Genomic DNA, 15,060 nt, shown 5'->3' on the forward strand with positions numbered 1-15,060 from the left:
GCGGGGTAAAAAACCCAGCAGCTATTCATTCTCTTGACTTTTCTGTATTTGTTGGGGGGGGGAGGCTGGATGGGAGAGACTGTGTTGTTGGAGCATTTCCCACCCTCGGCTTATATGTGAGTCAATAAGTTTGCCCAGATTTTGTGGTAAAAGTAGGTGTCTCGGCTTATATGCAGATCGGCTTATATGCAAGTATATACGGTAGCCTCAAAATAGCTCCCTCCCCACTTTAGTCTGGACCTTTGTTTTCTACAGCATAGATGACCTAGCAGAGAACCTAATCCTGGGTAGAATGGAAAAGCACCGGGACCCCCCTCCTTCCCAAACGGTATTTTTTTTGGGGGGGGGGGGAGAAATTACAAGTAATGCACCAGTTTTTGCAACAAAAGAAACTATTTATTTGGAATATGCATTACCAGTACAAATCAGGAGACTGTAAAACCTACACCTTGTTAGTATTATTATAGAACAGAAATAAAGTTTCAGTGGGAATCAAAAAGACACAGGCCATTGTCTTCAAAGGAGCAGAAAAGCTTAATGTAAAGTCAGAGTGAAGCCTTCCTAGGATTTATATTGGGAAGCTACTGGAAGTAAAAAAAGAAAAGAAAAGACAGACAAAGCAATGCAGAACAGAGTGGGATGTCTTTACAAGAAACAAAAGGGCTCGCGATAAGAACAAACAAAATGCATGTTGTTATACATCTCTGGATAATAACAGTAATAATATTTTAAGAAGCTTCCGGGGAACCAAACGGCTGATGCAAAGAGTGATGTGAAAACTTAGCGGGACGGTTTTGCACCCTGAGGTTGCAGACCCGTGCCTCAAACGGCCTTCCCAAAGCAAGCTCAGTTTTTGCAAATCCTCGCACATGCCTGGCTTAAAGGAGGAACCTCGCAGTGGTGCAAGTTACACTGGAAGAAAATAAATGCCTGATCCTGCTTGCCGTTCGGCTTTTTTTTCAGTGCAGGATTGCGGGCCCCCGAGAGCAAACCACAAATGAAATAAAGGAATGGTAGGGAGACTGTATTTAATTAAGTGTGGTTGAAGCCTAAATTGGACATTGCTTTCGCTTTGTGAGGTGGGGAATGCAGCCAAGATTTGTACCATATTCTCCCTGGTAAATAGTTGCTGGAAAGACCGCCTTGTTACCATTCGGGTTAAAAGCAGTTTAATTTACAGCTCAGCGAGGCTTAGGTCACCACAGGGACATATATTTTGCCCTCCAAGTAGGCCTGGTTGTACGAATTTCACGGGCTCACATTGTTCAGACCATTACACTCTGTGGTTTTGTCTGTTTCGTCAGAACGCGACTTTGAGCCCCTACAAGGCAGAGTGCACCTGCAGGCCTAGCTAAGCTTGCTTTTAATCACAAAGCCAGAAACCACTTCCTAATAATGTGGAAAAGACAGCCTTGCCAAGTTAACCTTGTTATAAGATAGAAGTCTACGGGGAATTTGGGCTGATCTAATGCCTTGTAGCTTTAGCAATTTGTTAACCGGTGCCAATTCTTCCTTTCCCTCCTTGCAAATCTTTTCAAGACAGAAAAAAAGGGTTCTTACGTGGAATGGAAAGATCCTTGAAACCCTCCCAGCGTCCATTTTTCATACTCATTTGCAATGGTTATTTCTTCAATCTGTCCCTCGCTACTTTGATGTCACTGGAGGGCTTCTTGGTGTGGTCCCAGCCAATAAGGGATCACACACCACAGTGTTAAAAGGTTTGGTTCTAACAGGACATCAGTGAGGTCAAGTGAAAAACTTTGCCATTGGAACGAGCCAGGGAAGAGATGGAGCCCAGCTTTGTTGCTGAGGCAATGCACTGTGCTTCGTTGCATTGTGAGAATTTCAGGGCAGTATAGCTAAACAGGGAGAGCTAGCTCTGGGATTTCTGCATTCTCATTTTCCTCACTTGTATGTTCACATTGCTTCCCCCCTTCCCCCCTGGTTCTGCATGTGTTTTTCTTCCATTAGTGGTTGACTTGATATTACATCAGTTTATGTCCAGCATTTTTCCAAGCAGATTTAAACTTGTAGGTTCTTTAATGCTGGGCATAATATGATGTAATGGAAAATTAACCACTAGGGGGAGCAAAGCATACAGAACAGAGGAAAAAAACAAAATGGTCCAACTCCACACAACACAAGCCAGGAAAATAGGAACGTGGAAAACCCTACAGTCACTTCAACGAAAGGACACTGCCTTTGGGAATGTTTCTGCATTTGCCTGACTCTGCACAAAATTATCAGGAGGGAGGGGAGGGCTCTTTTAAGAGCACACAAGACCCACTTTTACTGCTTTCTAAATGTAGTGGCTACTATCCTCACAAATATCCATTTCTTCCTTGGTGATTCTTAAACAGATGATGTGGGCAATTATGATTAGCAAAGCATGTTTGTGACACACTGAACTGCTGGCTCATGCTGAAGAAAAATATGGATTGAGGGGCTCTCTACTGCTGGCAGGCTACTTGCTGTGGTTATTAGCCATAGGACAGCTAGTGAATCTCCCACTTCTTCGGACCCCTCTGGCCTAAAGCACCTTGCTGAGATAACTCAGTGTTACGGAAGGCATACAGAGCAACATTTTAATCTCTGTGGTTACGCATATTCGCAGTGCTGGGCTCTTGCATACGATAGGTACTGGGGAAGTCAATTCTGCTAAACCTCAGGCTCCCGTCACTGGAAGGAGCTCAGGCTGGTAGATCAGCCAGAATCTATGGAATGTTAAAAGGTGTCAGAGATTAAGAGAGAAAAAACCTAAGTCAATTTAAGAGAACCGGGCTTGATTCCCTGCTCCTCCTCCACATGCTGCCAGCTGGGTGACCTTGGGCTTGTCAGAGCCCTGAAAGAGCTGTTCCCACAGAGCAGTCCTGTCAGAGCTCTCTCTGCCTCACCTATCTCACAGAGTGCCTTTTGTGAGGAAAGGAAGGGAAGGTGATTATAAGCCATTTTGAGACTCCTTCGGAGGGTGAGGAGTATGATATAAAAAACAACTTTTCCTTTTCCCCAGCTTGGCAGGGATTCAGAGTGGTAAGTATGTAAAGTGGCATCTGACAGGAGTTCAAGGGACCAGTGGTAAGGGGGTTGCTCCCCCCCCCAACTCTCAAAGTCTAGATATTTTTATGTTCTCTTCAGGCAGAAGTTTTCTTCACAAAAGCCACTCCAGCTGCTTTATTCTGGAATGAATATGGTCACAACAGCTCAGAGTTGTCCTCTTTAGTGAAAAAAAAAAATCTGAACCGGGGGCGGGGCTCATACACGGGTTCTTCCTTCCTTGTTTAGTTCTTACAACCCTAAGAGGAGGTGACTGTCCCACGATGGCACCTAGTGAGCTTCAAGTGGGGATTTGACCTGGAGGCATCTCCATTACTGCTGCGGGTCTCTTTGAGGTGTGGTGGCATCAGAGATTGTGTGTGGCATCTCTCAGATACTGCCAGTCCAACATTCTAACCTGAGCTAAAATTGTCCCTTGGTTAACTTGGCAAGAGTCGTATCCGTCTGTACTACTGAGAGCTTGCTAGCTGGTTGACTTAAAGGGTAAGAGGTTGAGATGTTGGCCAACCCTTTCTGGCCAAGAAAATGGCCTCCTTCAGAGAATAGGCATTTCTAAGCGGGGTTTCAGCATGCAAGGAAGGGAGTGAGGGCTTTTCACTGGCAATCAGTTTCGCCTCTCAAATCTGGGCTTCCCACGTCCTATGAAACCATCTTTCCGACTTTAAAATGCTCACATGGAGTCCTGTTTCAATTAGTGAAACTGAGCAGGCCTTGAAGGGTTAAATCTCCTTTCCCTACATAACCCTGAGGAGGAACCAGGCCTTCAGTGGTTTGGTTAAGGTCCAAGGTTTCAGATTCTTTGTCCACTTTGCAATGCTGTAGCCTTTTGCTTAAACCAGGCTTTCACAACTGGGGTTTCATGAGACCCTGGGGTTTCTTGATAGTCCTGGAAGGGTTACCCGAACGTGTGGGAGTTAATTATCGTTTTATATATATTTCCCAACCATATTCTGCATGATCACACAACGTCTGGGGTTTCTCGAACCCTGAAGTATATTTCAGGGGGTTCTCAATGGTCAAAAAGTTGAGAAAGGCTGGCTTAAGCATTCTGTTGGCCAGGGAATCAAATCTGTCTTTAAACAATCAACTCATGAAAATACCAAAATTGAATTTTTTGTCCTTTTTTTCACATCACTTTGAACATCCAGAAAAGGACGAGGGATTGGGAAAGCAGGGAAGGGATTTTTCTCAAGGCCGTAGTCTGACAATAAAAATATATTAAGGGCCCCATCCACCGAGATCTTCTGCTAGCCAAACCGCATTAAAACAAACGGAGTGGCTTCCATTCAGTTTAGCGAGGCTTCTGTCGGCCAATGTCTTGGCAAACTGGGCCCTCAAATGAAAGCTCCCCCCCCCAAAGAATGCAGACATTAAAAAAACCCAACCATTTCTTGGTTCTCAAAATTAGTAAACATAAATTATTAGGTGTCCCTATTATGCTCACTATCTCAACCATTTTTTAAAAAAGTTTTACAAAATGAATTACTGTCACTTCTTTTTTTTAAACATTGTGTAACAGGAAATGAGTGTGCACAACTCTACACTTTTCTAGCATTCTTGAACTAATTCACAAATGCATGGAAATTAAAAAAAAATGGAAACCAAAGAAGGGTGAATGTAGGTAGTTTTGTGTTAAAAACTATACAGGTATGAAGCGCCTTTTTGCCACAGAAAGGACAAGGTAGGGGTGGCCCGTCCTTTGATGCGTGCTGTGAGGGTAACTTTTTAATTTTTTTTTAATTATAAACACTATTAAATTCAGACTGCTTTTTTGGTTTTTTTTTCTCCTTTATCTGAATATACAAGAACATTCATTATCAAATGTTCGTTATCATCAATACTACAAAGAACAAGACACAAATTGCAAGAAACAATGGAAAATGTTAATAAAGCTGAAATAATTGAATTTTTTAATTTTTTAGTTCTTTTTAATGTTTTTTTGTTTCTGCAGTTTTTAATTTTTTTTTCGTTTTTGGTATCGAAGTCGGGTTTTTTTTCTGGGCAGGAAAAAAAAAATAAAGTGGATGAGAAAAAGGCAACTCATAAGTCATCCCCCCCCCCAAAAAAAAATATTAAGAATAACCAATATTCACCATTGTTACAATAAACAAAAACAGGAAACCTGGAAATGAGAAGAACCATTCCTCATTATATGTACCATGAAGGAGTTAGTACCATACCAGGACAGACCGGAAAAGGAAGGTGTTTCGTTACAGGCAGATAAATGCAGTTCTGTCACTCCTTTTTTCTTTTGTAAAATATGACATTGGACAATGCAGATCTTTGCTTGAAATACAGTTAGCGTGCTGAACAAGTGTGTCCTCACATGTTTAAACCAGGATGGAGCAAGATACATTTCCAGAGGATTTTGCCTCTTATTCATGCATTACAGTTTAGGACACAAAGGCTAGTGTGACAGGAAAAAAAGATCACACAATGTAATGCAATCAACTGCAATTGTGCTCATTGTGCTTGATTACATTAAGACAGTAAATGAGCGCGCTCAGGCATTCACACATCCCTGGAGGTATCGACGGCCACACGTAAAGACGCTACAGTGCTTTGGACTCATTTAGAAGGAGGACAAGACGAAGATTGGTTCTTATGCCGCTTTTCTCTACCAGAAGGAGTCTCAAAGCGGCTTACATTCTCCTTCCCTTTCCTCTCCCGACAACAGACACCCTGTGAGGGAGGTGGGTCTGAGAGAGCCCTAATATTACAGCTTGGTCAGAACAGCTTTATCAGTGCTGGCTGCATGTGGAGGAGGAGCGGGGAATCAAACCCGTCTCGCCAGATTAGAAGTCTGCACTCCAAACCACTACACCAAGCTGGCTCTCTTTAGTTTTAACACAAGTCCATCCAGGGGTCTCAGAAGATCTGGGACTGATCATTGGTCTTCAACACATGGGATGGGGCCAATGGGGGGAGTGTGGTTCTGGAGAGGCCACTCCCACAAGCCGGATTGTAGGCCCTTCGTAAACTGCCATTTCTTTGGCTCCTTCTTAGGAAGGCCTGTGGTGTACAAAGTAAGGTCACCATCATTCTCTGGTTCGCTTTGCATATGCTGAAAAGCAGGGCAGCCAATCGTGAAGGCTTCTCCATACTTCAGCCTCATGCCTCATTCCTTGCTGTGGTTAAAGACCTTCCTCTCTCTCATCCTGGGTCTTTTCAGCTGCGGCCCAGAGGTCTTAGACTGGGGAGGTCATCCCTCTAGTTTCCCCCTCTTCCTCGCACATGATCCTGATGTCACGTGGCTTTTTCTCTCCTTACCAGTGGGAGTAGGGCTGGCCTAAAATGTCTAGGTGGCTGAGGTAGAAAATTAAAGTGGCACCCCTCTGTTGTTAGTCAGCATGAGGTTAAATCCACTGTAAACTCGTCCTGTCCAGCCCTCACTGAAATAAGCTCTCTGCTGCTCTCCCATGTCGCTGCTCTTAACAATGTGCAGAAGCCGCTGGCCGAGGCGGCCATCTTTGCATTATAGTAGCGGAAGGGAGGCTACCTCTGGGGGAAAAGAACAATAATTGCATCCATGCTGGTCTCTGACCGTAATAAAGACCTGAAGCTGAATCTACTATGCAAAGAGTACATTTCAGTATTCATTTCCAATGATCAAAACATCTTTCTGTAAGGTCGGAATGCTTTACATGGGCCAAAAACTATTATCCTCACCTGGTCCTTATTAAATCTTTTTTTCTTTGGGGGGGGGGGCTTGGAAAAAACCTTGCGAATGCACCTCTTACCCAAAAATGATGGGTCAAACTTCCCCCCCCCCCATGATCAAGGAAACAATTAGATTTTATTTTTTTTTTAAATGGGAGGATCCACGCAGAAATTGGTCAGTGACGTGGAGAACCACACAAGCCCATTATTAGAGTCAGATCACCTTTACTGGCGTAAAAAGCCCATATGAGTTGCACCCACGTGGTGAGACACAGTGTGCATTGGTTAGGTCTGGTTTGGTGTCCTTTGTTTATCAGAAGCTGGACTCGGTTCTTACTTATTATAGACTCAACAACTCTCGGTAGGCAGAACGACAAATCGATGCTGCATTTTGCCCTGTCTGCAGATTAACCTTAACCAGAATATGGCAGCCTGAAATCTCCTTTGGCGTATTTTAACAATGCAAGCTTCTAGGCCTCGTGGTGGGGGCCGATCGCCTGGAAACACATCCGCAACGCCTAGAGGTGGGTTGAAACTCTGGCTTGGACACAGTGCGTTGTGCACTCCCCATCTCTCAGCCTCTTTCGGCGTTTTCCTCCCCCCCCCCAACCTTGCCAGTTTTCCTATCCTTTTAATGAGCCAGCCTCAAAGAGTGATTCCAAACATCTCCCCCCACAACAACTTTTTTAAAGACAATAAATAATTATGCAAAGGCAGCATACCATCCAAATGCGCTACATTCACATTATTTTATTCTACGCGCCAAAAGCACACTTCCTCGGTGCAAAGGTATTCACAGGCTGAATGATGGAACCAGCGGGTGGGGGAACTGTGGCTTAGGAGCAGCCGTGAGAAGTGGCAGAAGACAGAACTGGGGGCTTCATGCCGGGCAGAGATAGGTGGCAAGGAGTAGATCTGCTAGCATTCGCCTGGTCCTCTTGGCAACGGGGGGAAAGGGGTGGGCATGTGGTGAACATACTTTGCAGGACCAGGACTGCATTTATCCAGCCTGTAACAGAGGACGTCCTGGAGGCAACTCACAAGGGTTCAGGATTTCGGCGGAGCAGAGATGTGTCCTGACATGGAAGAGGTGGAGGAGCGGTGCACGTCGGCCAAGGTGAGGACTTAGGTGGCTCTTGCGAAGAGGTAGTGAGAACACCAGAGAAACAGACGGAGGCGGGTGCCCGGTAGAGACTGGAGCGATGCAATGACTGGATCCTCAAAAGAAACACAAAAATTCATGAAGATGAAGCAATACTTTGAGAAGTGTTTTGTTTTGTTTTCCATTTCGTTTTGATGGTGGTGGTGGTGGTGGTGGTGTTGGAAGGTGGCTTCTACCCAGAAAAGAAAGGGAAGAGAGTATAAAGAAGAGTCCAGATTGGCTGAAAAAAAAAGCATCCCAACATAGAGAAGAGAAGGAGACTCTTGTGTTCGCCAACCGGTTCTGGATCCAGCCCGATGGCTTCGATAGTAGGAGAGAAAACCCCTCCCCTCTTGGACCCCCCCCCACCACCACCTCTGCCTGGCTGCAGGATGGAGGGGGAAGAAAGGAATGCTGCATTGATGGGAGATCAGTTGGAGGTATCAGAGTGGACGCTGCCAGGGCCTTCTGTGGGGGAAGTCACTGACGAGGGAGTCGTAGCATCTTGCCAACCTCCATTAGCCTGGGAGGGAACAAAAGAGAAATACGTCAGTCATCTTCCCAGTACGGGCCTTGGGCCCCAAAGGCTTTCCGGCTGGGGTTCTCCCTCCCTCCCTTGTGTGTGACACTTGTGCTGCCAGAGCTATACTAGGGGATGCTCATTTAAAAGTGGGTACTCAATACCATGGAGGGCTCACATACGGCCAGTGCTCAGACAGCTGCACTGGCTTCCAGTGGAGTACCGGATTAGGTTCAAGGAGTTGCTTTTGACCTTTAAGGCCATTCGTGGACTGGGTCCGGCATAGCTGAGGGACCAACTCTCTGAGTATGCCCCCAAAGAGTGTTGTGCTCGGCCGGTTTTAACAGGCTGGTGGTTCCCGGCAAACGAAAAGTGCACTGGGCCTTTTCGGTCCTGGCTCCAACCTGGTAGAATGAGCTCCCAGAGGGTACACAGGCCCTGTCAGAGCTTATTCAGTTCCGCAGGGCCTGTAAAACTCTTCCACCAGGCATCTGGTTGACATCTAAGAAACCCCCTCTCCTCTTGAAACACTTGCTCCTGTATCATCTAGTTTTGGCAACTAATGGGGGGAGCAATGTGGGTGATAGAGGAGTGCATGGGATGCCAATTTTAGAGATTTTATAGAATGTATAGAGTTTAACTATGTTGATTTTATCAGATGTACACCACCCTGAGATGGCTGGGCCAGGAGGGGTGGTCCTATAAATCCATCCAATTGAAGGTAAAGGTATCCCCTCTGCAAGCACCAGGTCATGTCTGACCCTTGGGGTGACGCCCTCTAGCGTTTTCTTGGCAGACTCAATACGGGGTGGCCTTGCCAGTGCCTTCCTCAGTCATTACCATTTACCCCCCAGCAAGCTGGGTACTCATTTTACCGACCTCGGAAGGATGGAAGGCTGAGTCAACCTTGAGCCGACTGCTGGGATCGAACTCCCAGCCTCATGGGCAGAGCTTCAGACTGCATGTCTCCTGCCTTACCACTCTGTGCCACAAGAGGCTCTTCCATCCAATTATGAAATAAAAATAAATAAACATTCCCAGGAAAGAGACCTAATGCTTAAATTGCAAGCTTGGGGAGTTTGGTACAATTTAAAAACAATAATGCTCGGGGCCCGTGTTCAGGAATCTGTAGAGATGCAAAGATAAAGATACTGGCTGGGATCTAGAGGAGCGTTTCTGCCTCCTTCTAATGTGATTTTCCTGCCACCCCTCCCTTGTGGTGACCCATGAACAGGATTGGGGGGGGGGCATTTTAGGCCAGTGAGAAAGTAATCCTCTGCAGGTGAAAATCATTGTTCAGGATTCAAGCCACTGCCCCTAGAATACAAACATGCCTGAAAATACATGTGCAAAGATTATCCACATAGAGCTCATGAAAGTGAACACACACACAGTCCTTGGCACTAGGGACGCTAGCAGGAGATGGTCCTCCTGAGCAACCTTATTATGCTGCTAGTAAAGCATGAATCAAGCCCAGTTCTCCAGATCAGGGGTAGTCAACCTGTGGTCCTCCAGAGGTCCATGGACTACAATTCCCCATGAGCCCCTGCCAGCAAACGCTGGCAGGGGCTCATGGGGAATTGTAGTCCATGGACATCTGGAGGACCACAGGTTGACTACTCCTGCTCTAGATTAGAGGCTGCCGCTTTTAACCACTACACCGAATTACACCAGCGGCGTGTTCAGCTGCCATCTTCCCCACAACCTTGTTTGATGTCTAAAACAGACCCCACAACTTCATACATGGATGAAGCATGTGGTTAAATAGACACGACTGCTTGCTTTGGGACTTACCCGTATTTGCTGGCGTATAAGACGACTGGGCGTATAAGACGACCCCCCAACATTTCCACTCAAAATATAGAGTTTGTTACATTACATTACAGTACTATGGGCCACTATGGGCAGCTATGTCTATCCCAACTGAAGTGCACCCGGCGTATAGGACGACCCCCCCACTTGGAGGCATGTTTTTCAGGGGGGGAAAGTAGTCTTATACGCCAGCAAATACTGTACATGATTCCAATTCTAGATCCACCACCACTGATAGGAAATCTCATAACAACACACACACAGATTCAGATTACCTTTATTGGCATAAAATTGCAAAGCATAAAACGAAAATTTCAAACAGTTCCAGATGTATAATCTATCGTTAAAGATTTTCATTTAAAATTGCCACTAAAAACTTTGCTACTTTTATAATAATTGCTGAGTCCCTCACATTTAGTATCATTTTAATCCACACACACACAAACACACACAGTGTTGTTCTATTTAATGAGTTCATAAAATGAGGTGCAAATCAGATGTTAAACAACGGAGAGACCAACAACTGCACAAGTGAAACTGCCCTCAAATGAGGACCGTGGCGATAGCCATTTTGTTGAGTGCATCATATGAAAGGCAACTCCGGGAGCCAAACTGTGGCACAGAGGTGACAGCAAAGGCCAGAGGAGGTCCAACATACTGGGCCAAAGGAAACAGCTTGTGCCAGGGCAGGGGCAGGGCACTGCCCTGGATGGCAATGGCTGCATGATGTCTGCAGCAGGAGTGGGGGTACATCGCCTAGAGTGGTGTCCCCCCCCCCAATCAGGTACTAAGGTCTGCAGTAATCGCAGGAGTTAGCAGCAAACATCTTGGACATCTCTATGCAATATCAGGTGGGGTGGGCAAGGTAAGAAAGGGGTTAAGAAAGGAACAGGAGTCAGAGGAGGGAGGAGTTCTGCTGGGCGTGGCCAGCGTGGGTGTGGGCGGAGTCCTGGGGACAGAAGTGGTGATATCAAGGGAGAAAGAAGCAACGGCAGAGAGGAAGAGGAAGGCAAGCTAGCTGGAAAAGACTGGGAAAACAGAGAGAAAGGAAGAAGGGGAGGTGGCCTTGGGCAAGATAAGAGTCTGCGTTTCCTTGTCGCGGGTGTTCCGGGGCACTGTGCTGCACCAGGGCTGGGAAAGAAAACCCAGGCTTGATTTTCATTCATTCATTCATTCATTCATTCATTCATTCATTCATTCATTCATTCATTCATTCTATTTATATACCACCCTCCCCGGATGCTCAGGGCAGTTTACATAAAACGTAGAAAACAATACAAGAAACAATCCATAACATACAGATAACCATAACATTAACTGCCCAGAGCCGTAGGGAAGGGCGGTATAAAAATCTAAATAAAATAAAATAAAATTAATTAATTAATACTATTAACACTGATAATTCTAACAATGGTAAGCATTGAGGGATCTCTGGGGGGAACCGGGGCCCTGCAGATGTTGTTGGTTATGCCTGGCCTCAACCAAATGCCTGGCGGAAGAGCTCCCTTTTGCAGGCCCTGTGGAACTGTTTTAGCTCCTCCCTACGCAAGCGTAATTCCTCGCGGACCAAGGATGCCCACACTAGATTCTAAAGTGCCTTGTGTGTATGCCTCACACAAACGGGGCTGACAGTATTGTTTGCGGGGTACTCCTGCAAACACGAGCCCCTGCACGCGCATCCCCTGCTCCATACGCAGGCCTTGTTTTGCCGCCCTGCCAGAAGATGCTCTTTCCGAGCTCTCCTGCTCTTCCACGTCCCTGACCACCGCAAGAGGCGGCAATTACCGCAGATTATCAGTCCCGACAATGACGAGCCGCGTAAAGAGAGACACTGAGCCAACTCTGCCGCCTGGAGACTGGCATATTCAAGTACACTCAGGACATTAATAGCAATTTACGTGCCATCACGGAGGGAGAGCCACAATGGCCCCGTTGGCAGCCTCTTATTTTGAAGCCTGTTATTTGTGGGACTTACAAGCTATAATCACAACAGAAACTTTCAAAACCCTTATCTTCCGTGACACACCAAATCTATTTCAGAGCTGTAATTGCTATGTCACCGGAGAGTTTGCTGCTTAATGCACTCAAATGACATTTAGTGTTTGTAGGGTCATTACAGGGAACAGAAAATGGGGAGGGCGGGCAATGGGGGGAGGGAGGGATGGGACGGGGCTTCTTCAGAAGGGCTTCTATTGTGCGCTCAACTTATTTTTAGAAGGGGCTTGATTGCAGACACCTAATTAAATGAGAAAGAAGGTTGGGGGGGGGATAAGAGATTCTTTAATACAATACAGATATCTTTCCCCCTCTTGCCTCTTCTTCCAAAGACACTTAGGGGATTTAGGAAGCCTCCCCTTTATTCATGCTTGGTAAAGGTAAAGGTATCCCCTGTGCAAGGACCGGGTCATGTCTGACCCTTGGGGTGACGACCTTTAGCGTTTTCATGGCAGACTCAATACGGGGTGGTTTGCCATTCCCTTCCCCAGTCATTACTATTTTACTCCCCAGCAAGCTGGGTACTCATTTTACCGACCTCGGAAGGATGGAAGGCTGAGTCAACCTTAAGCTGGCTGCTGGGATCGAACTCCCAGCCTTATGGTCAGAGCTTCAGACAGCCTTACCACCCTGCACCACAAGAGGCTCTTCATGCTTGGTAATCCCCCCCCCCTTTTTTAACGCCAATACGGTAACCCTATATAAAGTTCCCTCATGCTGAATTGGGCCATCAGTCCAACAAGTTCCGTACTGTCAACTCAGGTTGGCATGGTCTAAGTCAGAGGTTTTTCCCATCGCCTCTCCGCCTGTCCTCTGAACTGGAGACACCAGGGATTGAACCTGTGGACTTCTGCAGGCCAAACAGAGGCTCTTCCACTGGCCACGGATCAGTGGAATGTCAGGGTGCCATTTTGAAGCTATGACAGGAAAAAGATGAGTTGGTTTGTATACCCCACTTTTCATGACCAAAAGGAGTCTCCAAGCAGCTTACAATCACCTTCCCTTTCTCTCCACACCCTGTGAGGTAGGTGAGGATGAGGGAGCTCTGACAGAACTGCTCTGTGAGAACAGCTCTAAGAGAACTGAGGCTGGCTCAAGGTCACCCAGTTGGCTGCATGCGGAGGAGTTGAGGACTCAAACCCTCTAATCAATATTAGAGGTCACCACACTTAACCACATAGTTTTCTAGTGAGAAATTCCACATTTTGTTTCCCACTGCCCTTTTATATCATCGGTGCCTCGTGTTCACCCCTTGCCCCCCCCCATTGTCTCCTGAGTGACATGTTTGTGTTATGATGCCATTTTTGTCATTATAATATAGCAATGTTATAATGGGCAAAATTGGAAGCGAGGTTTGTTATAGCCTTCTCCATACAGTTACCCATCCATGAAGTTCCTTTCCTTTCTGGTTTTTGATGGGCAGGTTTTGTCACCCTGCACTTGTATGGCTTCTTCACCCCCCCCCCACTTTTCTTCCGCTATACCACCTGGTGTGTTTTCAATGACAATATCTTTAAACAGCCCCGTGGCGCTGAGCGCCACGGACTGAATAAAGCAGTAAGGGCACTGTGGGAGGAGTTAGGGCGGGCCCTGTCCGGGATAAAAACTTGGAGGGGCCAATCAGGAGCTGCGAAGCGGCTCCTGATTGGCCCCTCCAAGTGTCCATCCCGCCCGAAGCAGGCATTGCCCGCTTCACCCGCACAGCCACAGGTGAGCGGTCGGCCGTGCCGCCTTCTCCCGGCCGCCGGAGCGGCCTCGCGGCGTCGTAGACACCGCGAGGCTGTTCCGCCGGCCGGGAGAAGGCTTCGGAGAGCCTCGGGGCGTGGGTGGGCCTGGCCGCCTTCTCTCAGCCGGCGGAGCGGCCTCGCGGCGTCATAGACTCCGCGAGGCCGCTCCGCCGGCCGGGAGAAGGCTTGGCAGAGCCTCGGGGAGCGGGTGGGCCTGGCTGCCTTCTCCTGGCAGGTGGAGCTAGCCGCGTCAAGCCCCAGCACAACGGAGCCCCCTGCATCGGGATACACGCCGCCTGTATCAAGAAAATGGCCACCAGCCAGAAGACGCCACAACCGGTAAGCCACCTTTTACTCTGCCCCAGCCTCCTAGCGCCCATTGTCTTTAGGATACAATGGGCTTTTTTACTAGTCTAAACATAACAGAATTCTATAATCGATTTGATAATCATGGGTACTTTATTGATTCGATCATAAAGGATATAGTCTGGGACCAGCGTATCTGCGGGAATGCCTTTTCCCTTATAATCCCCCACAAGCACTATGATCCTTGGATCAAGATCTGCTCAGGGTCCCTAGCCCAAGAGAAGCAAACCTGGCCTCAATCAGGGCCAGGTGGAACAAGCTCCTGAGGGAGATCAGGGCCCTGCGGGGCCTTAATCAATTCTGCAGGGCCTGAAAAATGGAGCTGTTCCACCAGGCTTATGGTTGTGGCCCAGAATAATACCCACCGAATAGCTGGCCTCACACTTAGGGGAAGAAGGAGAAACTGGAAGATCGGTTCCTGTCTGGGCATTGTAGAGGGTCTGACTGTGTGTTCTAACTGTTAAAGTTTTTATACAGTATGTTTTTACTGTTGTTACCCGCCATGAGTGTTGGAAGGGCGGGCTACAAATAAAATTTTCCTTCCTTCCTTCCTTCCTTCCTTCCTTCCTTCCTTCCTTCCTTCCTTCCTTCCTTCCTTCCTTCCTTCCTTCCTTCCTTCCTTCCTTCCTTCCTTCCTTCCCTCCTCAACATGTGCAGTAATTCCATTTATGATGCTTTATAATTACTGAGCAACACTGTTATGAATTGATGTATCCAGTTGGATTATTGACAAATGGAATACTATTTTCATTACTATTTCATGGGAATCTTCACCAGCAATTTTC

The 15,060-nt window shown here is 46.9% G+C and overlaps 1 protein-coding gene across 1 annotated transcript in view; it reads right to left on the reverse strand.

The window, feature by feature from the left end:
* Positions 1 to 374: 374 nt before the first annotated feature.
* Positions 375 to 15,060, reverse strand: part of PBX1 (PBX homeobox 1) — a 269,247-nt gene continuing 254,561 nt past the window's right edge. The window contains exon 9 of the mRNA XM_077332272.1: positions 375 to 8,378. Within this exon, the coding sequence (XP_077188387.1) occupies positions 8,286 to 8,378 (93 nt within the window). The 3' untranslated portion in view covers positions 375 to 8,285. The remainder of the gene's footprint in view (positions 8,379 to 15,060) is intronic.

The sequence above is a fragment of the Paroedura picta genome, chromosome 4 (assembly GCF_049243985.1).
Source record: "Paroedura picta isolate Pp20150507F chromosome 4, Ppicta_v3.0, whole genome shotgun sequence".
Taxonomy (NCBI): domain Eukaryota; kingdom Metazoa; phylum Chordata; class Lepidosauria; order Squamata; family Gekkonidae; genus Paroedura; species Paroedura picta.